The sequence below is a fragment of the Bombus vancouverensis genome, chromosome 13, assembly GCF_051014615.1.
Source record: "Bombus vancouverensis nearcticus chromosome 13, iyBomVanc1_principal, whole genome shotgun sequence".
In the NCBI taxonomy this organism is placed as follows: Eukaryota; Metazoa; Arthropoda; class Insecta; order Hymenoptera; family Apidae; genus Bombus; species Bombus vancouverensis.
This window is the reverse complement of record NC_134923.1, coordinates 8,387,393-8,414,935: the sequence shown is the minus strand read 5'-3', so window position 1 is coordinate 8,414,935 and position 27,543 is coordinate 8,387,393. Positions and strand designations below refer to the sequence as shown.

Here is a 27,543-nt window from a genome sequence, read left to right as displayed (position 1 = left end):
AAATTCTCCATCCTCGTTTCTTCCCTCCCCTTTACCACATAAAAATTTTGCCAACGTGACTTCGAAAATATTTAACGCTGTTCGAATAATTCATTAACCAAGGGAAACATCGAGAGAGCATAAGTGACGCGAAACGCATTCATCTTCGTGTGGTTGACTGAATCTTTGAACAGGCTGAATTTCAGTATCTCGAAGGATCCCTCGAATGGATTCTAATACTTTCGATTCGTATGTACCATGGGGTCCTGTAAATCACCCCGTCGAGGCTAGAACCAACCCTCGGCCAATCGATAGAAACCTTTGCTTAAAAAAGAAACTGCACGTATGAACAGTGGTGCTATTGTAATGAACAAGTTTTGGGGGTTGCAACTACGTTGTGCACTACCCCTCAGAAGTTTCGAGTGTCGCTTTGTAATTCGAAGCAATGAGCTTCTTGAATTTTGAAAGAATATTGATTATTTAGAAAAATAAAAAAGTGACTATTTAAAAAATATAAAAAAGGATATACAACATAATATACACAATAGTTATCCAATTAAAGTTTTATAGACATAGTTAAAAAAATAGAGCTTAAAGATTCGTTTTACCTATCAAGAATTATAACTAACATCTTACTCTACATATTTTCTATATTTTTGTATAGTATATTTATCCTGTGCATTTTCTAAATTTTGCATAAACACATAAAAATCCATAAGTTCAGTCAAATATTATATTATGTTTCTTTTATATTTCTCAAATAATCAATTTTTATCTTACTTTTCCAAATAATCAATGTTTTTTTCCAAATGTAAGGAACAGATAGATAGTTACAAATAGCTAAGTAACAAATAGACAATAATTACCAGTTACTCCCACAAACCGCAAATACCATTTTAAATACCAAGAAGTAGAAAGCTTCGAACCTTTCTTTAAAAGGAAGGGTTAAGCAAAAAGAACAAGAAAAGGGAACAAAACAAAGATCCCTCGACAATCCGTGCACGCAATTGTCGCGTGTTTTTCCACGCATAATGACCACGTACAAAATGTCCTTTGATTAAGAGGAACAAAGTCGACCAGGTGCTTTCTGGTTCGCGTGTCACGAGCCTTCGTTATAACCTTCTTTTCCTTTTGGTCATCGGGAGGATTGAATATTCACGGTATGATGGCAAGGGTATGCAAGAATGGTGGACGATTCGGAAGTAGGTGGCGGAACTTATGGCAGATGTTTCGTTCCATCAGAAGTATCACGGAATTCTTTCACTCCTTTGCACCCTAATACGGCACACGCGCCCTTTATTACCGTAGAAAATACCAGACAATTCCTTCCTTTATTCTTTCTCATTTTTTCCTCTTACAATATTTTTTTCTTATTTCTTTTTTATTGTTCTTGTTCCGTCCAAAGTGGACGCCGCTCTCGCAGCAGCTTGCAATTTCTATTATGCAATTTTCCTTAGGGGAGTTTTTTTGCGCGGTCGCTGGGTTTTAGGAGACACGCAAGATGCAAATTTCTTTGTTGTTTCTTAGAGAATTTCTTGCGAAGGATTAGGGAGAAGTAAGAGTTCCTGCGTTTTTGGATTTTATTTTACGGCTCGATCCACTTTTTCAGAAACAAGTAGCATGTACATGTTCGTTTAGTTCTTGATATATACTATTTTAGAATTTAGTACAATGATTCACTTATTATATCAGATTTGCTTTTATCGTGTGTACTTATATGAAGATCATAGGAGAAAAATATTGTAATTACGTTTTTGTTAATTTGCTGAGTCAGGAGAATTTTAATATGACGTTATTGAAAATGAAAATAATTTAAATATCACGCATTTTCTTTAATACTTTCCATGAGATTTGTTAGATCGAAAATCGTTATTAATATTTGTTAATCGATAGTCGAATTGTAACTAAATAATAATTAAATAGGGAAGAGGTATAACTTGTCCCAGTTGGATGGACCACCCTGTACAAGTATCTGTTTATCCAGCGTTCCCACTTTAATGACACATGCACACGCAACATGAACGCTGAAAGTTCGGCACGAGCTATGGGTGAGAGACTGGTTTTCATGGCTTACGATTCTGGACAATGCACGAGCGTATGTGCATGCGAACTTACGCACGGGATGCATTATGAACATAAGTGGCCGCGTACTTGCAATCTTCCTTTGGCAACCTCTGAATGCGTTCTGCTTTCATACACTATAATACATTCGTACATACATATATGTTACTTACGACATGTGAACGTTTATTCGAACAGATTACATTTCTTCAGATTGCTCAATTACATTTATATTTCACAACAGAACTACGAAACTGATCCAAATGACCAAAATTGTAAACTTGGAATTTTATAGATTTGCTGTAGAACATCTTTGCTCGTTCATTGGAAAAGATTATGTCTCATCAGATATTTCAATTATATTTTATTCGAGACATCTACCAAAGTAATCTAGATAATCATTTTTAAATTATTTATGCGTACAATTATATTAGTATTTATTATAAATTTTATAGATTCATTGAGACACATTTTGAATGGTATTTTGCGAAGTACGAAGCTTGATTAGTAATTGTTGCAAATATTTATTTTATTATTTATTCTATTCCTTGCCCGTTTGCTTGATATGGTTTCCGGTTTACATCCTATAATATAAAATAACTAATATAAAATAACATTTATTTAATTACATCGTAATGGAATATTTAATTATCAACATTACTTAAACATTACTTCAATGAGTTGGAAATACGTAGAAAGTTGATTCATAGATAGATTTGTTTTGCGTAAGCTACTTTGTTTATAAAGAATATCTCATGATATTTACCTATCACTACCTTACGTACTAATATTCTATTGTATTATATTATCTTATCTAATTAAATGCACTTACATTATCTTTAAATTACTAGAGATATTAATTAATCCTGTTGAATTGCAAGTTAGTCAGCTGATCTCTTTATACGAAAGTTTCTCTTCCCTTTTTTCTTTTTTTTTAAAGAAAGAAATTATGAATAATAGTTCTTACGAATGTCAATGTACTACCTTTTCCATTTGAAACATACCAGAAACGGGCTGGTCACGGTAAGGTGACTCCACGCGAAACCTTAATAATCATCCGAGACCCCCAGCAGACCAAAAGCATGATCCGTAACCGGATAGATATTATAATAAACGATACACTAAGTAAAGTTTGGGGCCGTTAAAAGGTCTTCTTCTTCATATTTGAACAACGGGTCGTACATTCATATTTCACATATTTTAACCTTGCAGCGTAGAAAGATACGAACTGATTAGATTAGGCTAGGTTTACAGAAAATAAGTAATTTGTTCGTTCATATACATTTACATATTAGTACTCCTACAATCTATCAAGTGAAAATATCAGGAATATTATCAAATTGTGCTAATTTTATTACTACTTTTCATAGTTATTTATCGAATAAATTGAGTAGTTTATTAATCTAAGAAGGGTTTTAAAATTATAATATAGAACCTTTTTTGATTCTAAATAACTTTTCCACAACTAATATTATTTAATTAAGAAATTTACTTACATTTTTAGAAACCAATTTTTTTTATTTTACTATATTTTTACTTATACTTACTTAACTTTGATAATACGAAAACTATGTACTAAAATAACATGGTCATATAGAAATATCTCAGTTCATAATACCTCTAAGAGATCCTATATGCCAGTATCATAAATATTCTCATTATATTTCTCAATCATCAGAATTGTTATTTCCTAATTCCTAATCTAATTTAACCATGTACGCGTTTACATTTTCCCATGTTTCTTCCTCACAATACTATCTTATCTCACGTATTGTTAAAGTCTCACAAAACATCGAGAAATCTTCCTGACGAGATGATATAACCTCAAAAGAAAGAGGCACAAAGCGTACGTTACAACGATAAGCCAAAGTATTGCAATTTTTCCTCTATATGAGGTTACAATAATTAGCTATCACAGTATTTATTGATTTATAAAATGTTTTATAAAATTTATAAAATGACGTATTTGTAAACTGACCGGGAAACCGGAATAAAGACCTTTATTTAAAGAAAATATCAACTAAACTTTAATCTTTTTTCGAGATTAATTAGTAGTTTAACAATTTTTAATTTATGCCGAACAATGACACCGGGGAACTCAATATTTTGTAAGAAGCATCACTGACCCAAATTCCTGTTAACCACCGGTCGAAAGAGCTTCAAAATTACCGTTGATGATAGACCGCAGGACGACGAAGCTAAAAAGAAGAGGATTGGACCCTAGAAAAATGCGAATAGAGCGAAGAATAGGGAGTTTCTTAGGTCACGCGAATTATTCTCTTTTTTTATGTTGAATGACAAATTTGCTTTGGAATTCTCGCTTCAGCTAATCACTATGCCCGAAGGAATTTTCAGACAAATAATCTGGGGATTTTACACGCGATGTGGACTATCTAAATTCAAGATGGCGGAGATACCAGATGTTCAGGATAATAATACCTAATTTAGGTTAGAAATGATAGAATTTCGAAACACGAATTCTCGTACTATTTAAGAGTTAGGGTAGGAATTCTCTTTTGTCAGAAAACCAGAGAACCATTATGTGTCGCGTTTTTTGCATTTAATTCCGGTTAGAATATTTGCATTTTCTACGTTGTTTTATAGTCTTTGTTATTGGTTTGTAATATATGTTCGTCGTATCAATTTTAAAATAAATCTTCTCCGTCTTCGACAGATACCTTTGGATTTTTTATCTTCCACATATACATATGAATGTATCGCATAAGAATAATTCAAATGGTTAAAATATTATACCGTTAGCCAAGACGTTGATCTAGCCTCTCCTATCCTAACCTAGGCCAGGCATCCGCGGATTACAAGAGACTTCCGGTCTACTCCTTCTGATGGTCATTGTTGCACCGGGCAGCGAGTGTGACGACCCGACAGCCTCGATCCGTTCTTTCTAAACGCCTTTCCTCCTCCACATCATCAATTATTCTTTTTAAAACGTAGTCTCCTCTAACTCAACTACGCCGTACAACAAATTTTGTTTTAAAGCAAAAATACTGTTAAATACAAACTCGAAATCTAACCTGATCTAATTGAAATGTAAACTGACAAATTTGGTCAGGATTAAATTCCCTAAACTCAAAATTAGTGTTTTTAAATTCCACTTGTTTACCATCAGAGAGCACAGAGACTGGTCAAAAATTGTTGGTGTCCTAAAACAAAGTTTTAGCAGCCTATAATTCGGCTAAGTTAGATTAGACATGTGTTTAAGTTGAATTAGGATTTTTAATTACATTTCGCTTAAATTTTGCTAGATTTAACTTCAAGTTAAAGTTAAAGTTTTTAATTAAATTTTAGTAGGTTAACTTTAGATTATAATTGAAAATAGGTAGATCTAAGCACGGGGAATTTATAATTAGAGATAATTCTTAAATTCGGAACTGCTGTTTTTAGATTCTGTTCACGTGTTGTCAGTCAAACATAGTTGGTACTGTAAAACAAGGTTCAACCAAGTCATATCCTATTCGTTTTCCGTTTTTCTTTCCTTCTTCTCTCTTTCCCCCTTTTCTTTTCAAACATCCGTGAGCAATCGGCAGAGAAATGAGAACTGGAGAGGTTCTACAGGGTGCGGCACTTGCTCCCGCCACTCTTGTCCCTTCTTCATTCGCTCTTTTCTCTCGTCCCACGATCAAGATTTGCTTTCGTGTTCTCACGCATTCACGTTTCCATGCACGATCCATCGATATAATTTTCAGGTCAACGCGTTTGATTCTACCAGCAGGTTGTCGTGATCTCGTTCAGTCCGCGAGATCCTTTTGGTATTTCCTCCAGCCATTCAAGTTGGAGGTGGAGGAAACAGCGAAACACAGTTCACTCGAGGAATGCTCCGTGAGTCATCTGCGATATTTACATGGTAATTTCTCTTTTAACGATTGTTTCCACGTGGATTAGTCAGCTGGTCTATATTAAGTTCCTTTTTAGTAATTCAGATTTCTGTGGAATAGAATTGTTCAGTTCTTTTTAATTATTTACTTCCACTTTTTCCTATTCAAGCGTGGGAACATTTCAGAATCACAAAGAAAGAGATATAAACACATTTCTATCGATTTTTGTCAATTTTGTACTAATTTCAGTAATCGGCAAAGATTCGTAATAATCTCGGAACACATTGAACGCGAAATTGAAAATCCTGTATTAATATCTAATTTTGTTCGGATTTCAGATATATTTTTGACATTAAAAAAATACAATTGAATTGAAAATAATTGAAAGCATTTCATAGCAGAGTTAAATGTTATAATAAATACAATGATGTACCCGTACTTCCTATAGGCACCAAATTCAAAGATGCTGTATTCTCCTTTTGAGACACAGTGAGCAAGTCTGATGTCTGTATTCCATAGAAAGTATACGAGGCATCCACGAGGCATGATTCTTGCTTCGAGTGAAAGACGAACATTAGTCGCGTACTTCCGTATGACTCGTCATATTCCTATTGTCAAGGTGTATACACTGTTGTCGGGAGAAATTTGCACCGTTTGTTTGACTGAGACTTAATTCGCTATCTTATCTCAGCTCTGAGTTCTTGGAAGCTCACCGTTCTCTTTGATCATATATATGTATAGGTATTTAATCTTCAGTTGTAAAAATATATACGCATCGATCAGCGAATTCTTTAAGCGGAAAATACTTTCTAAGAAATCATTAAGATATTTAGGGGAAGTTTGTCATCGATAGCGTCGGATTTTGAGTAAAATGATAACACTTTGTGCGATTGTATTCTGAATGGCTCATCGGTTGGGAAAGCCGAATAAGGTATAACATATTTACCCTTGTGTCATGTTATAAAAATGTTCACCTTATTTGGAGCTAAATATAAGTATACAGTGATTCATAAAAATCCTCCTATACCTTAGAAAAATATCATTTTTATTTATTTCTCGCGTATATGAAATATTCAAACGTTTCTGGTATGGTAGCTGCGCGTTTACTGTTTTACTTTTGATAAGGATAACTGTATATATTCAAGTTGAACAGATTGCAAGCTATAATTCCAAAACATACAATGAGTTGCATATTTTATATCTGTTCAGTGGAAACATATGCCTAACTTGACAATCGATGCATGTATAATATAATTTGAACAAACGATTACAGCAGATGCTTTTTTATGTTTGTAGGTATTTTATAGAAAAATTATCATAAGCATTCGTAGTTTGAAGATTATCAAGACCAAAGTGAATTAAATTAAACTAAAACAGTTCCATTGAACCATGTGAGTTACAGTTAATTGGACCTACTTTCCAAGAGATCAAGAATTGAACGATACTACCTATAATCTGTATTATGGAATAATATTCCCTAACTAAAGTATTATAATCCATAAATAGCTATACCCATTCCTACAAATTCTTCCATCCTTCCAATGATATCTTCATCATCTTCTAACTCTCACGTATTTTAAATAAAAAATTCTATAAATGTTCACTGTTTGGAAATTGAGCTCAGAAACGAATGAAATTGGTCTAAAAAGATTCTATTGAACCATGAGATGCAAGTTTCGACTAATTAATCCTAGTTTCCAAAGGATCTAGAGTTGAACGGTACTATCTGCATTGTAGAATAATATTTCCCAACTAGAGTATTATAATCTGTAAGTAGCTGTGACATCTTTGTCAACGTCTTCTAGTCCTCGTGCATTTTAAGCAAAAAATTGTATAAATATGCACAGTCTGGAAATAAGGCTGTGAAATGAATAAAATTGGTCTAAAGAGATTCCATTGAACCGTAAGATGCAAGTTGCAATTAATTAATCCTAGCTTACAAAGGGTCACAAAGAGTTGAACGACCTGTTGGCGCAAGGTCGTTCAACTGATGTCTCCTTTTTCGCTTGAGAATTAGCGGCGCACGTGTACTGGTGTTTTGACGCAGCTGATTTTAATAGCCGATTGTGTCTATCGAGGTTTGCGGTCCCAATTAACGTGTCTAAATATAACTAACGATGGTTGGGTAATCGTAGCCGTGAACTGCATCGTTAAAACGCGTATTAAAGAGCGAACTAGGCTCGAGCAACACTTTGAAAGTCATCGCTGACAGCCAGGAAACACTGTGCAGATATCTATTAACATTCCAGAACGATCCATCTAGTTTAATACGAATAGTGTCGCAATTAGCCGCTTCTTCCTCTTCCTTTTCGTTCGATTACCTTAATTAGCCTAATCTTATTTCATCGTCGTCTTGTATTATACACAGAATAATATGTATTATACGTACAACCATTATGACTGCGGGTCAAAGATTCAAATCAGTACACGCTTCATGGAACGTGAAAATTAAAAAAAGAGAAGTTAGTTTAGAATTCTATTAACGGTAAGTTCGTGGGATTAAATAATTCATATTAGTTTGTTCGAAGGATGGATATTAACGAGTAATACAATTAGATACGCATACATATATATACAGGGTGTTCAGTCGCATTGGAGAACTGTTTCTTCTTCGACACCTGCTTGTACCTGGTTATCTTCGCAAGGGATGTTCGAAACGATCTTTTCAGATCTGAACGTAAGTCTGCGGGATATTTTGTCATTGAATTTACTCGTGTAGTTATTTACCCATCCCGTACAGAAAGCTCACTGATGAATGAGAGAATCGAACAAGACTTACAGAGAAAATACGTGAAGAAATGAAAAGAGCAGGGCAGTCAATGCCGAAGCGTCTCCAGCATTGTGTTGTCAGAGGTCATTTTAAACACCTTTTGAGAAACCAAGCAGATACAATGCGGTAAAGAAGAGATTCGTTCTAACTGGAAAACAAATTTGTACGAACTTTTTTTATTATTTACAATCATAAAAAGGCGTTTAACATAAAACTCATGCACACCAACATGACTATTTGCTATTTCGCCCGAGTCATGAAGATACTTTTTAGAAAAATATAATTGAATCGAAGATGACTAAAAAAGCAGCAGGGTTAAAATGAAAGTATGGCTCTGAAACCGAATTACCGAACAAGTCAGCTTCTCCAGCTGACACACAAGGAGGCTTGAACCTTTTCGATAAGTACATGGCGTTTAGGCTCGAGCCGATGTGATGTTCGAACATATGTCGAAGAGCCGGATATTCTTTTGCGACGTCCTCCCGCATTTTCGATGCTTCTTTCCTCTTTGTGTTCGCGGGCTTCTCCTCGCTCTTCCCTTTTTCTACCGCTGTTGATGGCTCTCAGAGGCGGTCACATGGCGAAACGACCGCTACTTTCGACTACAACCAGGTGCGGCCACGTGTCATGTCATTTTGGCGACGAGACAGATGGACTATGATGGTATCCGGTTGCTCCTTACATCAATGCCTCGTTTTCCGCATCGGCACTTTGAAGTACTCTCTGTTACGCGATAAAGGGAAACACACTCGTGGTTCCTGGGGTAATAAATTGTGTTAAATTCCGCAGATTTTCTTCTATATTTTTCAATTACTTTCTCTGTAAACGGATTATTCTAAGTTTTTGTAAATATTTTCGGCTCCGGTATAGCATCGGAACTGCAAAATATTCGACTAAAACGTGACTTTTTCGAAGTTTTGGAGGTCATCGAAGTCGAAAATCTCGGTCGTTTTTCACCAAAATAAGGTAAACAAAAAAATTTTGTCAACCTGTCTATGCGTGACTTCCTCGTGGACCACATACATTTCTTAAGATTTACTGCTCTTAAACTCCTGTATAGCTTATTCTGTGTGCACCTGAATCCCGAGCATTGTATTAGATTTGGGTTATTTTCTGTCTTGCGGACGTGACCATACAAAGGACGGTAAGCGGTAAAATTGGCATTCAGAGCGTTGGCATTGACTGTGCCATCAGTTGTTCGCCGCTTACCGTTTAGTGCTCCGTACGATCACGGTCTTACGCAGATTTCTACAGTTAAGACCTTCGTTGACCAAATGTTCACAAAATCGGATTTTCAAAACTTTGGTTCGTTTCCATGAAAAACGACCCTCGTTTTCGAAATGAATAACTTAAAACGGCCTAAAGTACCCTCGAATGAAAGACACATCCGGTTAAAAAATTTTGCTCTCCGTATTGTACCTTACTTTTCTACTGAGCTGATCCTACATTTTCCAATTGCCCTGCGTTATTTCGTTTCTTTTTGCATCCACAATCGAAGAATATCCTTATAGTATAAAGGAAAACATTGGCGAGTTTTAGGATAATAACTCTATTGAGATAAGTGGTTCTCTTTTTCCTATAATTTGGATAGCCATCCTTAGACTCGTGTAATTTCCGGAGCACCCTCGGAATCACGGCATTCCTCGGGTTGAACGCGGCACAAAAAGCTGAAACCAACAGGAACCAACGTGTTCCGACCTAACACGGGTATCTTTCGATCTATTGCGTTCTTTTTTCGGCGCGACTGTCGTGTTCCCCTGTGAATAATCGTCCGCGCACAAAGGAATATCGCTTCGATACAATAGAATGCAACCGCCCACGGGAATAGTGCCGGAATCCATATTCCATAAGTAGGATCTTCGTTCTGTGTGACATGTTTCTGGGTGGACCCAGAAAAATTACAATAAAGGAATGGGATCTATGGTTCCAGGAAAATGTTTGTTTCTCTATCCATAAATATTATGTTAATATTAATAACAACGAGCGTACTGCAGATGACGATGAGAAAGATTCCGAAAATATTTTGTTTTCATAGCGAAACCAGTGTTACCTCTGGCGAAACAAATAGGGCCGTGCGTTGTTTTTTTCACGAGATTGTAAGGGACTTTACGACAAATTAAAAAGGCGCGTTACATGATATTTTTACTAATCCAGTGCCAGGTTTACGGCACACTTTATTTTAGTGCCGGTTCAAATTGTATACGGCATTGCGCAATTCAACGTTCTGCTCTTTTGCAGAAGTGTTGCTGTTATTAGAGTGGCTGCATGTACAACTCATGCTCCGGTAATTTACTCTTTCTCAAATGGAATTCCGAAGTGTATCAACGGATGAAATATTATTATTTCCACTACTGTAAACTACCGAGTTAATAAGAATATTACGTGATATGCCTAACATGAATTTGTCGTAAAGTCCTCTACAATCTTGTGGGTAGAAGAACATATGACCCTAGTACAAAATATTTTCGATTGAAGTATAAAAATTCGAGGATCACGGTTACTTTAAGAAGGTACGCTTTGTCGGTTTCGAAAAATGGAAAAGAATTTCTTTTTGTATGTTCGGTGGATCGTATCAAATTTTTCTAGTCCTACGAACATACCACTGAATGATACAAAAGTTATTATACTTCGATCTAATTAATTAGTATGTAAATACTGTTATAAATACAATGGTGTGGAGACACTTTTTGTCGCCACCGTAAAGAAAAAAAAGAACATGAAACAAATAAAAACGTAGGCGTCGTAGCGGTATCAAGTAGATCGAATAAGCCAAACAAATATGCAATTAGAAGTTGGTTCGACCGAGAAATTTGTATTTAATCACCGTTCTACATGGCAATTATCGTGTTATCGCGCAAAATTGTGATTCCATTTCGTGTACAGTGTCGTTACGCACGTATGTAAGTATTTGGTATCGCGTAATCTTTATCGTGCGAAGATTAACATGTAATAAGGCGGTGTCGTAAAATTTCATGCTGGGTGGTCCGGGACACGGGATGGTGGAAAGGGCTCCAAGTGTGTTATTATGTCGAAGTAAATTTAGATTAGCTGCTCCGTCGGCCGGCTCTTCTGTGCAATTTTTAAGATTATCTGTGAATTCGTCTTTGTTTCGATTTTTAGTCTCGTCTCCTCCCCTTCCGATAGCTTCTTGCTTCTTCATTATCTTTATTACAATGTACGATAATATCAGTGCACTTTAAATTACATTATAATACAACCTGATTCTATCTATTTTTATATTCGCTATTTTAGACGCCGCATTAAATTTGTTCTCTCTTTTTTTCTTTTTTTTTTTAATTTCTTTTAGAATCCGTGGAACGACCTTTTTCTTGAATTCCAAGATTATCTACGAATTACCTATGACTTATTCCTTCTCCATTTTTATCACGACATTCCAAATTACGTTACAGCGGCAATTTGTATTACGTTGTCCGGAGATAGGGAAATGATACAAATGCGGTCCAATCCGTTCAAGAAGTCCGAGCGTTCAAAAGCAACCCTTCGTCACCAGTTTGCCAAGTTTATATTTAGACGGATCTCTTCTCACCAGTCTGTCTTTTCGACGATCTTCCTTCTTATTTCCGCGCGCGTTCCCTTTGATCGCAACGGAAACGCACAGAAGCGTTCGCGTGTAATTGTGTACCGTAAAATTAAGAAGACCGTCTTTGATTCCTTAGACGCCTGAAAATTCGATGCTCGGAGTTTTGCTTTAAAAATTGTGTTATAGTTTCTAAAAGAATCGCTTTAGCTCCGAGAAGAATTTTAATAGGTCGCGTTGTACAATTTCTAATTATCGAAAAATATTATTGCATATTTCGTGCGAAAGAAATATCGTTTAGGGGGAATACAGGGTGGTTGGAAAGGTGGCGATTCTACGCGAAATAATAAGTCGAAAATATAAAATAAAATTTTTTTTTCATTTTTCCATCGAGACAACGATCTACAGTGAGATCCGTTATAACGAGACGTGTAAAGTGCACGTGTACCGAGCGAAAATTCCAAGTCGATTTTCTCGAAAACAAGGCCTCAAACGAAAAATTTGTATTCTATATTTTCGACTTCTTTTTTCGCGTAGAATCACCCCCTTTCCGCTTGCACCACCAGTTACCAATCACCTTGTATATTCTCGATGACCTTGAGCAACCAGTTGATTTCAATCGAGCTATAGCTTTCTATTGTACGTTTGACTCTACTTATCGTTAATTAACGTACAATTGAAAGATAGCAAAGGATCGATATTTTCAAACAGCGCGTTCGATAACGTAAAACGACGTTATGTGGGATTGTGCCTCGAACGCATTCCTGGTAGTTCGTTAACAAGAGCGTGGCTGCCGACTGTATAATAAGAACCGGAGAAGGAAGGCGAAAGTACTCGGGCGGATTTTTTCTTCCTTGATAAATATAAGAGGGAACATCCTGTCTACAGGGTTTCTAAGACTATGCCAAGCCCTGTTAGACTGCATCTGGTTATTACCATAATCGGCCATTACACTTGTACATTCATGTACGCTTATATCATGTGACGTCGATAATTTCGAGGATTAAATTGTTTTTATTTTTATACACGGTTTGAAAAATGTTTAGACTCGACTGGCGGGTGATTGTACGTGGAAAAATAAGTCGGACAGGAAAAATAAAATTTGTTCGTCCTCGTTTTCCAGAGGATCGAGTTTGAAAATTTGTCAAGTAGACTTAAACTTGGCTAAATACCGACTAGGTACGAGCAAACAATTAATAGAAGGCTATTATGGAAGATGGAAAAATGAAAAATAGAATTTTTTTATTTCAGGTCTGATTTTCAAGGAAATAAAGTTTGAATACGTTTAGTAGAGGACGGTAAAGAAAATTTATTTTTCTCGAAAACAGAGCATCTTATGACAAAATTTTATTTTATATTTTTTACTTGTTTTTGCATGTAGTTTAACCTTCTGTCGATTATTTGCTCCTGCTCAGACCGTAATTAGTTAGTTAAGTTTAGATATACTTGTCAAATCTTCAAACTCGATCTTCTCACAAACGAAGCGTCATATGAAAAAAATCTTATTCCTTCCTTTCGACTGCTTTTCGCATTTGAAATCATCTCCCAGTTGATTGTCCATCCACAAGCCGCGGGACAATGTATAATGTTTTCCAACTCTCTGATTACATTCTTCTCGAATTGTATTCATGTACGTAATTTCGACGTAATTTCCAAAAGTCATCGATCTTTAATGCTTCCCAACTCTTTTATCGTCTTTTATCTTCCCAACATTCTTAGTATAATAATTTCTTCTTCAATCCCCAAAAATCTCCCATACACTGTATCACGTTCCAATCTTATTAATTTCTAATCCTCTGCAATTCCTTCGTTGCTTCTTCCTTTCCTAATATTTTTCCTCGTTCCTCTCTGAATTTCAAGGCATCGTGCACACTCACGATCAGTAAGAAAAAAAGTGGAAAAAAGCAGCAAAAATAAATATCGATATAATCGTCTTAACAAGTGACTTCGTTAAACTATCCGAAGGAAGTGGCCGCGACGATAATTAGATTCACAGAAAAACGTTAGAACAATCGTTCATTCATCAGCAGTGAGAGATTGTTGAACGTATTATACGAAGACACGGTTTCCTGCAGTTGTGCGTGTTCCACTGGACAAGTATTTATAGTTTTCGACTTCTCGTCTGGCTGCTGCACCACCGGAAACCGGCTGATTATATTTAGAAAAAGACTTGACTGAACGTAGAATAACAATTCTGCTCGCGTTTGTCGAGAGGATCGCCATTGGTGAGTGCCAGCCATCCTCTTTCCCCTCGCTTTCGAACACAATCAGAACATCCGTCGTTAACGATTCTACTCGTTAGAAAGGGAACTACGAATTCGTTGTATCAATGGCAAAGCATGGCCAATTATTTCATAGAATCGTTCCGATGGACTTTGCATTCGCGAGCCAAAGGTTATTGCTCCGCTATGCTTTTCATCTTCGCTTATCATTTTCACAACATTCTCCGAATCTCTTCTAACCAGTTCTTTACAGCTAATTAAATCGCCACAAGTAGTTAAATCTATATTTCATAGATTTTCATTCGTAATTTTATTTTAGCACTATCTCGTAATTATATTAGGTTGCCCGAAAAGTTTCTTTCGTTTCATAAGGTGATAATAGATGAACAATAATTTCTGTTTTATATTATTTTATTGAATTAAGTATGCTCCATTTCGTTCTATTTCTATTATTATGTTCGTGCATAATTCAATAAATTAATATAAAGCAAAACGCATTATGCGTCTATTATTTCCTTACAAAACGAAAGAAACTTATCGGACAACCTAATATGTTAGGATTATTATTGGAAGGGAGTATTTGTACGATCATCTGATGGAGATTTTTCGATTCTTCTTGCAAAGGAAAAAATCTGATTTATGCATAGCTTTGTAACTTAAGGAAGGACTAAATTTTTGTGATAGAATTTTCATACGGGGATTTTGAAAGGATTTTTTGAAATTTACTGTACGATAAACAAAAATAGTGGCACGGACCAGGTGTTTCCACGAGGTACTGTTTGTTGCATTTACCGATACACTATCGATCACTGGTTCACATTACGTAAATCCAACAGTAAAATATAACCATTATGCGTCGTTCATAGAATTCACATTCGCAAACATGGAAGCGAATTAATTTTCAAGCAACGTGCTATCAATCGCTAATACCATAAACAGCGCGTGCAACCAAAAGCAAAACGAAAAAGGAGATGTAACTTGAAATAAGAAAAGGAAAGAATATAAAAATAGTGCCAGAGATAATTGAGAAAGGGAAAGTATCGACTACAATTACCTAGAATTGCTACTACCATTACGTAAATTCAGTGGTAGAACATCAATGACCATTACACATCATCCATAGAGTTCACCCTAATGTTCCAACTTCTTCTGAATTCTATGTTCTTCGACAAATTAATCTACCAACATTCTGTCGATCGTTAATACCATAAACCACGCTCGTAACCGAAAACAAAAGAAGAAAAAGCGACGTGATTCGAAAGAAGAAAAGGAAGAGAAGGTAAAAGTAGCCCTAGAGTAGATTAGAGAAAGGGAAATCATCGGCTAGAATTAGGTAGTGTATCACCCGGCGGTGGTTTCGTATTAAGGATGATGAGGCAACCATAACTATCTCTTGCCAGTCGAGCCAGATGGTGTACAAAGTGGGCCCCGATCCTGGCTGCGCGTAGAAGATCCGCGAAGATCGCGCAAGGTCACTTTTTGCAAGCGCGTTCACCTCGAAAAAGAAGAGAAGAGAAAAGATGCCGACGATGGACCACCGGATGTGGATCATCGACGATTTTCTTGGTACACCATACCGGTCGTTTATTGCGCGATTAAAATCTTTTAACGGTCATCGAACGATCCAATTCGTTGCGGCCTCAAGAGAAAAAGGTGGTGTGAACCTTTCGGAGGGCCAACTTCCGGCGAAACTTTTTCCAGATCTGCGCAGCGGGAGAAAAAATTTAATTTACGATTGCCATTTATGACGGCGATTTCCGACGCAACTTGTCCGACGTTTTTTTCTAAGAGACAAGATTTTGTTTGCAGCAAGAGGGTTTCACCTTTTTTCAAGGATGGATCTTTCCGGTGAAACTTGTCGGGGAATTTTTGCAGAAGATGTTTTATCCATGTGATCATTAGTCGGAGGAAAATTACAATTTTTTCCGAGCCCCTTCGCCGATGGAAAAATTTAACTCGTAACTCAAATAAGGATTTCAGATTGAACAATTTTTTCGTCATACGCTCGGAATATTTTTCGAAAAAGGGAAGGTTTATATTTACGAAATTGTAGGATTTTCATTTCTGAATATAATGAAGGCAAGCTTCTGTTGAAATTTATTCGTGCTTTTACATAACAAAAAATTGTAGGAAAATAGAGTCCACTGTTTCAATGGAACTTTCTTGTAAAGATAATTATTCCTAATCAAAATTTGAAGATGATTTCAACTCGTGTCAATCGTGTCTTGTTATAGCGTTAGTGAAATTTCAAGAAGTTTTTGCACCCGTAAAAATTGCCTACGATTGCTTACATTTTTTCCTGTAAACGTATTCGATGTAAATCGTTCGAAGTATTTCGCAGATTCGTATGTTAGTCCATCTTTGGCGAATTATATGAAAGAAGTTAATTAATTTCAGAAGCTATACATAACGTTAGCATGATTGTTTCGCGAAAGTTTCACCGTGGCCACGTTACAATTTGGCGAACTAGTGGTATCCGAAAGGAAGCGAAAGACCTCGTTCTTCCTCGCGATTTTCACCTCGTAGACCGGCTTCAGAAAGCGTGAAGCCGTGTGTTATGCCTCGTTGCAATCGATCGTCTAGTTATTCAATAGATGAAGACGAGCTGCCTGTTGCGTTTTCGCGCGCCGTGCCATATTTTTTTCGTTAAAGGATACGATTATTACGGTTACCGTGTACGACGCTGCAAAGAAGAAAGTTTCGAAATAATTATTACTGGACGTGAAATTGTAAAGTTCTCTCGTAATATCGTGATACGTATACCATTTTTAGTAAATCAACGGTACAATTATACGTTATTATATATCTATAACTAAAGATATAAAACATTGAGTCTAATCAAAAGCAATTTAATCGTAAATAAAAACAAGTTTCACAAATGGCATATATGGGGCGGAATACGTAGAGATTGCTCGCGATACACGTAGCTTATATGGAAATACAGTTTATAAAGTTCCGCTTACATTAAAAGTTATTAATATCGTACTGGAGCAATGAACGTTTATATAGCAGAGTATAGTATCTCTCATAAGTACAGTAGAAGATTTAAAAAATTATTCAAATTTACAAAAATAGTGGTAACTTGTTAATAAAAATAACGCAAAATTTATGATAAAAATAACAAAGATTTGTATGGTATGTTAATTAAAATTTAATTTCATTGTATTTAATTGAATAAAATATAAATAATATTTTCGTGAGTCTCTCTCTTTCTTTCACACACGTACACACGTATTGTCTATTTGAAAGATATTTGATAGGAATTCTTTAGTGAATTATATGAAAAGGAAACTAGCGAATATCTAAATACTTTTGAATGGTAGTGTATCTGTACGAGACGCTTGATGAATATGCGTAAGTATGAAAGCAACGGTTTATGAAAGCAGAAATTCGAAGACTGAAACGGGCAAGTTACACATTGCCGAGTATTAGCTGATGCAATTAAACAACCTGTTTCGGGTTATTCCGTCACGTTATCCTGCTATTCTTTCGCGCGGTCTTTCATTCAAGCGTATGCAGGTCGCTGCGGAAAGGGAGGGGAAAAAATGAAAGAAAGGTTGATGAACACAAAAAGCATCAGAGGCAATTATAAAGGAACACGTGATCACGGTAAAACAAGAGTCCCGGCTAATAGCGTGTTTCCGGTTTACGAAGGTAAGCTACGTAGCAACGAGGTAACCGTAGGTACAACTCGCGTGAAAGGTAAAAACCGAGCCCTAATCAAGATCAAAGCACAGGTAGAACAATTTCAGCGATTTTAAACGACCTTACGCTCGATAGGGGTTTTCAACGATACCGCTCGTACGAGAAAAATCAATTATCGAAGGAATTTGGAACACGTTTGTTGCGAAGATACCTAAATAAATTTTCGAGGGACTGAACATCTGGTATAATTTACGAATTATAGGAGACAAATGTGAAAGGAATATTAAATTTCGAATACCAAGTAGACGATTTTTCCAGAATTAAATAATGAAAATTGAATATCGAACTTTTTTATTTTTGACTACTGTACATCGAGTACTAAATAAATTGTTACTAAGTACCAAATAATACTCAATTTTCTAATTGCCATCGAAGATTCTAATTACATATCGAATACCGAATTTACCAATTTACTGAATAACGAATATTAAATTTAACGCTCTTCAAGAGGCGAGTATTCAATTTTTCGAAAACCGAATATCAAATTTTGAGCATGGAATTCCCCACAAGTGGAATACCAAATTTTCTAAAATCTAAATACCAAAGTTTCTAAAAGCTGAATACCAAGTTTTCAGTGTCGAACTTCTCAAGAGTCGAATATCAAATTTTCCAAAAGCCGAATACGAAATTTAGAATGCCGTACTCGCCAGAGCGAAATCCGAAATATCAAAAGCCAAATACTAAGTACTAACTTGATAACTGGAAATATCATCGCCGTATACGTGAAAAACGAGAATTTCCTACTATCCTAGGAAAGAAGATATTTATATCCGCTCTTAGCGGAAAAGGTTGCAGCAGCCGAGCACCAGTATCCATTTGTCTCATCGGTGAGCCTGGAAATAAGTAGGATATAATTTATAGTGGGCATCGTGTTTCCAACTGCACTTGCTGCACTCATTATCGCCCTGGAATACCCGTTCTTCCACGCCAGAGAAGGTAGCATCCGCGTGTTGTGTCACGCGAAGTGCATCGAACAAACGTCTTAAATAAATTCCGCGTGAGGCGAAAGAAATGGATCGAAGATTTATAATTCACGGTCAACTCGACCGGCACGACGATTCCAGAGGCACGCGATATTGTACTTCGCGTTTCTTTCGCTTCTTCTGCGTCCTTAATCATGATTAAACGATCCTTAAAAAGTTCCTATTGTTTCGCTAATTTTGTTCGTTCTTCGTTTTTACTTTACGATTATTCTTTCTATTATTCTTTCTTCTGTTCCAAATATTCTCATGATACAATGGCTACAAAAAGTATTTGTACGTACCTTCATCTTTCAATGAAACACTTTTTTATCAGATTCTACATTTCGTTTTCATAATATCAAATTTTTGTAATCGCATGAAAGCGCGTTGCTAAAGACGTTAGGAAACTCAATACGCTTGGATTCAATTAATTAATATGCAAACGCTGTAATAAATACGACAATCGTCAGATACCAAATATTAAGCGTTGAATGTTAAAGATACCAAGAGAACGCAGCAAGAGATAGAAAATAAATGTGAGGCTGAAAACGGTACTTAATTCTCCTATTACAACTTATAACTTACAGTTGTTAAGTACTAAATACGGTACATTAAATACCGAATGCAGAATAGGAAATATAATTAAAGTATATTTTTACGCGAAGAATCCAGGAAGAGGGAGAAAAGATTCGAATCTGAAAACGGGTAACTCAACACCGTGACGTAACAAGGAAAGAGCCAGCTTAGCTCCCTGCCTAACAGGCGACTATAATAAAAGAGAATCCGTGAATAACGACGGTCACGTTGAACTCTATTTAACTTGGCGAACTCGTAGAGAAGAAGGTGCGCCGGTACCTACTCTCATGGGATCAACGCGGCGTTATGAGTCCTCGTTGGGGTTTGGTTCTCAGGAACCTGAGACCACTGAGTTTAGTCGTATATAATGCACAGAGGAGAACGCGACAAGCACCGCGAGAAGGAATGCGAGGAACAAGCTGCTTTGCTAAAGGCATTACGCCCCTCCTTCGTTCCGGGGCACACACGTACGGCCACAGCCCGTTTATACACATTGTCTCTTTTTCCTCTCTACCCAAGAGGTCGTCTCTTTCCTGTGTCCAGCTTTCTTTCTATTTGCCCCTTAACTCGAAACCTCTTCCCACTGATCAGCTGTATACCTTGTCGAAGGGGCCAATGGGTCCCTCGTTTGCCTTTCCAAAGGGACTATTTTTCCTGTTAAGTGGTAAACGCACATTCCTATTTGGCTAATGGTACACGACTCGTGTCTCGAGGATTTTTGAAAAGGGTACATCACCTGAGATACCTAAAAATAATCAGAGATAAAAAGCAACAATTATTTAAAAAAGAAATGCGTCTCATAGATTTTTATGGTTAATTTCATTCAGAAAGTCTTTTTTTTTTTTTTTTTGAGAAAAAATGTTACCGTTGATTCCAAATATTTAGTACCTCACGTTCAAGGAGAAAGAAAATTATACCTTGTATTCGACACTCTATATTTCATATTCAGTCGTCAAGAAATTGATTTAAGTACACACTTCCTCGAGAAATCTGTCCTAAATTGCTTCAAGAATAAATTTTCCCCCTTACGAGGAAGTTTGGTCTCACTCGGTCATTAAGGAACACTGACGTAATGACAGTAATCATATTGTTGCTTATCCTAGAATCATCTCTGGTCTAGGTGACGACTGTATTTTATCTGATTTTCTTCGCTAGAATTCGTGTAATTAGAACTGTCCTACGCTTCCGGATGTTAGTCGATCCCCTTTATATTTTTGTTTTATTATCGGTCGTATTTTCTATAGGATGGTCGACCGTGTAAAGATCGATGTTTCAATGTTTCTGAGCGGATAAGTAATTGTAGTAATTAGGCCGACGATATCAATTAACACCGTTCATTATATGTATGTTATGTAAATCCCGTTTTAATCAGGTGCAACGGAAGAGACACGTTCAGATGAGTCATCTACTTGTCCGTGCTTGTGAACACGACTCCCAGACGGCCGTAAAACACTGTCGTTCAGATTTAGACTCACGTACATATTCCACTCTTGATAATTTGCACACGCCCACTGAATATTAAAGCTACATGTGTTAACCCGCCCACATTCCATATCTTTCCTATTGCACATTTCAATAAGATATCTGCTCGAGAGTTCATTGAAATTTTATTGTTATTCGATGTTTAATATTTGATATTCGATATTCCTAATCATTCGCTGTTACTATCGGTAATACAAGATGATAATTGTCCCGAAAATTTCTATAGAAAAAGTCAGTGCCAGAATGGTAATTCCTATTTAAATGGTGATCAGTAAATTCAAAATAGAAATTTTTCAAAAAATTCACCGACCAAAACACGACGGAATATTTTTTGTTTACCGATGACGAGAATATTTTCTGGTTACCGATAACCATTATCGATATCGATGGAATTGTTTTTGTTCAACGATAACTGTTACCAGTGACGAAATTTTGTTTCATTACCAGCAACCATTATCAATGACGGAATATTTTTTGATTAGCAATAACCATTATCGATGATGGAATTGCTTTTGCTTCTCAATAATCGTTACAAATGACGAAATTTTTCTTTGGTTTCCGACGGCCATTATCGATGACGGAATCTTCTTTATCACCGGTAAACTATTATCGTTGATGGAATATTTCTTTGGTTGCTAACAAACCATTATCGATAATAGAAATTTCTTTTGTCATCGGTAATCATTATTAATAGCGGATTATTTTTTAGTTATCGGTAACCATTATGGACGATGGAATTATTTTTGCTTAGCATTAATCATTAACGATATCGGAATTCATTTTTATTAACAGTGACCATTATAACGATGGAATATTTTTTCGTTAACAGTAATCATCATCGATGATGAAATTGTTTTTGGTTAAGACTAACCATTATCGATGACAGAATTTTTTTATTATTATCAATATTAATGTAATAACATTATTAACGTAATAATATCACACTATTAACGAAGGAATATTTTCTGACTACCGATAATCTTCATCGACGACGGAATGTTCTCTTTTAATTACCGATAACCATTACCGATGACGAAATTAAAAGAGAACATAGTCGGGAAGGTAAGTGGTGCGCCACGTGAACGGGCAACAGGCGAAATCGAATGAAAGAAGCGATACATAGTATGTATTATGTTTCGTTGCAAAGTTTTGCCCGGTGGTCCACCTGTCAGCGTAGCACCTGCCTTCGTAACCACTTAATGCCAACGCTAATGACCATTCATGGATCGTTGGCTGCACGACATGTGGGCAATAAGGTGGAATGCGATTTATTCACCGTGTTAATATGGACAATATTAAACAACTGGTTGGTAGTCTCCTCTACATTTCCTTATGCCCTCTTTTCCTCTTTTCATTTTTTAAAAGATAATTAACCGAGGGGAGTGGATTGATCAGTTGGCGTTGAATCGAGCAATTAGCGGGGAACTTGTTGCGTTCCCGTGTCGAATAACGTTTCGCGTTTTGTTGGAATTACCTTTTAACCCGTGGCTGATACGATTTAACGTTACACTAACATTTTAATAGAATTTTAATAAAATGATTTGTTTAGCTTGCGAGATGGGAAATAAAGTGAAAATAACGTTTTTTTCAAAACGTACGCTTGAATTAAATTGTCCAATAAATAATTATATATTCGTTAGTGAAAATTTAGCGAGTTTCTATTAAGTTATTAATATTTATATCTTCCAGAGCAATGTATTTCTGTTAATTTTCATAGCATGTTTCTCTTAATAATTTGGATTTTGCTTATTTATAAATGTAATATATAGTTGGAAAATCTTAGAATTGTTTAAATGATAATAAAATGGTATCAACCAGGAATACGGATTCAAATAGCTTCGCCGTGTAAATTAATTAATCCGCGTAATTAGAAGATGTTAGTTGGAAATCAATTTTAATCTTGTTCTTTCACCTCGAAGGCCGTTGACATTGTACAAATTAATATCGAGGCATCTCGTTTTTAAGGTCGTTCACATGACCCTCGACTTGTTCATGGGAATTCATTTCGCAATTCTTTTAGTTTTACTCAAGTCTATTGATTTGTTCCGTGAAAACAATGAACACCGTGAAGCTAAATTAAATTTGCCTTCTAAAAATGAATTATCTTGGCAAGTGCCAAGTGTTCTGCGAATCTTATAAATAATTAAATCAACTTAGATGTAATTGTTCTACAATCTTATCTTCATCGCGTGTTTTTTAATACTCTGCAATCTCAAGAATTAATTAATCCAGCAGATATCAAAGAAATACCTTAGACAAACTAAAACAAAGAAGAAAACACTAGAACTATTAATTTTGCTGACGAATATAAATGTTTATTGCATTCGTTATTAGAGCGCAAATGTTTATACAAATTCATATTTTTATGAACACAATTGTAGAAATGAAATTTGAACGAAGATTTCTTTAACTCGTTTAATATTATAACGAGTACTACACTTTGGATGTTTTATATATTTTTACATACGTGCATTCTGCGCAATTTTGCATCTTCAAATCTTCTATGAACGCACAGACTCGTTACATTAAATCCCCTTTTAATTAGAACCTTAATTAAACACTCTATAAGTAATTAAGTAAACCAATTAAACCACGTGATATGAAAGAAGCATTTCATACTAAAATACTGTGTTTTTCAATTTTTTTTTTTTTTTTTTTTTGACGAATATAAATAATTTGTTCGCTATATTATCTCTTTTCAACTAGTCTCAATTAAATACTTCATCATTTAATTAAATCATTCAGCACTAAGGAAATGTTTCACACTAAAATACCGGAATTTTCAATATTTCCTATGAATATATTTCTCTACTCATTATATAAATGTTTCTTCTTTTTAATTCACGCTTCAATTAAATCACCTACAATCTGCGATCGATCTATGAATCAGGGAAGACCAGTCAATTAGATGCCAAGGTAAAATAATTTCGCTCTAAAGCATCGCAATTTTTTATCTTATTCTACAACTACGTATACATACGTTACATTAAGTAGACTAATTAATCAACTAGGTATCAAAATAGCATTTGGCCACGAATCGATAGGACGCCATAATTTCCAGCATCATTTTCTTACAAACATATTAAATCAATTAAACAATAAAACATAGCAAGTTTTAATCTTTCTACAAACGAGAGATACTTCGATAATTATACTAAACTTCTCTTTCATTGAAATAAAGTTAACCCGGGGAAACCGTATAAAGGAGCCTGTTATTTAATTTACAGATGCGACTGTAATCACGAGTGAGGACGCCCTCCAAGGGTACGACCCCCAGTTCATGGTTGGCTGTTATTTCCCCGCGGAATTTCAGGGTGAGTTCGTGACGCAGGTGAGCGGAAAGGAAGCCAGCGACACGAGCAACGAGCCCATTCAATATTCCACCATCAACATCACGTTCAACGCGATCCCCGTATGGGGCTACTGCCACAGGAGGATCGGCGATAACGTGTTGCTAATGGACAGGTGGGTCTACCTAGAAATCACCGAGTAATTTATTCCGACGACCGCTAGTCGCTACGATTTGCCCCTGTTCAGCGATAACACTTTGTCCGTTTCCGGTAACCGCTTGACCCTAACGCGGTAATGGTAATTACCAGTTGCCTGAATCCGATTGGTAACAGCAAGTTAATATCTGTAAATGTGAAGATAAATTATTCTAGGAGAAGATCTTGGTTCTGGACTTAACAACCGTAGACAGTTGCATAAATTGTGAAGAATTTATGTTTAGTCTGCAAACAGGCGTAGTTCTATGAAAGTCAGGCTGTAACTAAATCCGTAACTGATTGTGAGTTACGGATTGCACGCTTACTTAATGCATCCTTAGGGACAGGGATGCCCCGACGTGTCTGCAGCGTGTCTGGGATGGAAATAGACCAGATCTCAGACGGTGTCGGCCTGCACTTTCTTCTTTCCCAGCTATAATTGTACCTGAGATGTAGTTAGAATTATACAAACACATTTTATTAGATTTACAAGGGTTGAAATCTATCTAGTCGTAATTAATTTGCATTTATCAAATTTTATTTTCACGCTGCAAGTACTTTTTGATTAATGTAAGAAATAGATCAGGAGATTGATAATCCAGGGTATTTTTATCCGTTGTTATTCTTCTCTGAACATTATAGAAAGTCAATTGCATTTATTTCAGATACGGTGATGGTGACTGCATCCGATGCTTCCGATTGTTAAGGAGATCACGCAACATTATTGAGGTCTTCTCTGAAGATCTGAACAGGTGCTATACTTCAGAAGCCACTGCTTTGGCCTCCTGTGATAAATTAAATTCTACGTCCGTTTTATATCGTAAGTATAACAATTATAAACATCTACGTATAAGAACAGTTCTGAAATATTTATTATTTAATTGCTTGATTGTTTGGATAGGTACCAGGGAGATTGGAAATATCCCCATAAGAAACGAGTATTGTCCAATAACTGGCCAGTATCACTTCACGTATAATCTCAATAATGGATCTGATAAAGTCATCGAGTGTAATAGCTTCTCATCTTCCTTCAACAATTGTCCTGATGGCTCTGTTTTAAGATTACACTTCAATCGTTGTAGCTTCGAGTCTCACAGTAATTTTCTTCCTAATATTCTTGTTGTTTCCTTTCTTAGGATTTTAAATATGTTCGAAGGAGAACTTATTTGTTGTTATTTATTTTTCAGTGAATATTACGTTTAATTGCTTAGGCAACTGGCCTGGTCCAAACGGTTCTACTTATTTTGCCCTGATGGACATCAGTGGCAACTATGAAGGCAGACCACAGTATAGATGTGGAGTAAGTTAAAAATTTATTTTGTCTTTTCAATTGAGGTATATAATATGTTTCTTTAACTAAAGGATCTATTCTTTAGCTATTTCATGTTGACAATAAAAAAGGAAAAACATACATGGCTCTCAGCAGCGATTCCAGCTGTGCACAGGATTTAGATAATTCCACTAGTGGATATGAGACACTAGTCCTTAGTAAAATTCCAAATCAAAAGAAGATGCCAAATTATGTGAAGACTCACGTAGCAACGTTAGTATATTTTCTTAATTTTTTTTTTATTTACGATTTAGCATCGCATCGACATTTAGATCATTAGCGACGAGTATTTTCTTTATAGTATCCACTGATTAAGTGTTTCCGATGGTTTCGTAGTCTTTTAATAATTTTCTATTAGACTTAATTAATTAATTAAAGGCTATTGTTGATTTAGATTTCCAAAGTGGGCACAGGGTGTATGGGAAGAATCTCTGATTGTCAATGGCACCATGACTTTCACTGATCTTAATGGCTATAATAGTTACACGTTCATTACCGTTGATTCGAATGAAGAAACTGGCCGCTACATCGTTTATTCCAAAAATCAATGGTGGGATAGGACATTAATCGAATAATATTAAAATATTATTTTACTCTAAAATAATAAAACTATTTTCAGTGAACAAGTGGCATATGTGTGTTTAATGATGAGGCAACGAAGTGAAAATGTACTAGAATTTGCAATAGGTATTTAACTTTTAGATAATTATTTCAGACGCCCACAGATATTAATGAAATTATTTAATCGGCTAAATATAATCAATTTTTCATACAGGAATGGTGTTAAGTCCAGTTTATCAATCTTATTTGTGTGACGATACTAATTTGGATAAACCTGTTTGGATGACACAAGCACGTAAGTTAATTTCAAAGAAAGTAGATGTAAATTATGTATTTCAAAAAAAGATCATGATATTAGATCAAATGCTATTAAAATTAGGAATTGAACGTGCGGTAGAATCGCCTTGTCCAATTACTGGACAATATATGGGTATGATAACTGACCTATCAGGCATGTGTGCTGAACTAAGCAGCAACTGCAATACTCGTGAAATAATGTACTTTAAAGTTACTGACTGTGAGTCTGGAGAACTCTATGAAGGTACTTACTTAAATAATTTAATTAATCTAAATTCATTGAAACCAAAACTCGACAAAAGAATTTATATTTCAGAACGAGCATACTTGTGTCTAGGTCAATGGGAAGAAAAAGGTGTTATGTACGCATATACTATGAGAAACGATACCAGTACCAATGAATGTTTTGTTGGTTTAATCGTGAATGATGAAGAAATCTATATCAAGGAAGCGGGCGATCATTGCATGAGAAATATTGATCCTAAGAAAGAAGGAATGCGTCTATATAAGAAAGGTAGGTTCCTACAGTGGAGTCTACATTAAATCAATATTCAATCTCAAAGTTACATGCATAGTGATTTAATGTAATCAGGTCAGTGTTACGGAAATTCTCCAAGTCCTGCACCAACGCCAATGAAACCAATTCCTCATAATCCAATAATGAAAACTGCTACAACTCCGCGGTCGAAAGTATCAGGTAGAAATAATATTACTTACATTCATTGATTAACAATATTGTATG

At 35.7% G+C, this 27,543-nt stretch overlaps 1 protein-coding gene across 2 annotated transcripts in view; it reads left to right on the top strand.

The window, feature by feature from the left end:
* LOC117160956 (uncharacterized) overlaps positions 1 to 27,543 on the top strand; it is a 37,142-nt gene that overhangs the window by 7,827 nt on the left and 1,772 nt on the right. For both annotated transcript variants that reach the window (XM_033342090.2, XM_033342099.2), the window contains exons 2-12: positions 24,356 to 24,593; positions 25,279 to 25,433; positions 25,515 to 25,709; positions 25,801 to 25,913; positions 25,990 to 26,156; positions 26,338 to 26,493; positions 26,563 to 26,630; positions 26,719 to 26,799; positions 26,884 to 27,045; positions 27,118 to 27,315; positions 27,394 to 27,498. In XM_033342090.2, coding sequence (XP_033197981.1) covers positions 24,356 to 24,593; positions 25,279 to 25,433; positions 25,515 to 25,709; positions 25,801 to 25,913; positions 25,990 to 26,156; positions 26,338 to 26,493; positions 26,563 to 26,630; positions 26,719 to 26,799; positions 26,884 to 27,045; positions 27,118 to 27,315; positions 27,394 to 27,498 — 1,638 coding nt within the window. The remainder of the gene's footprint in view (positions 1 to 24,355; positions 24,594 to 25,278; positions 25,434 to 25,514; positions 25,710 to 25,800; positions 25,914 to 25,989; positions 26,157 to 26,337; positions 26,494 to 26,562; positions 26,631 to 26,718; positions 26,800 to 26,883; positions 27,046 to 27,117; positions 27,316 to 27,393; positions 27,499 to 27,543) is intronic.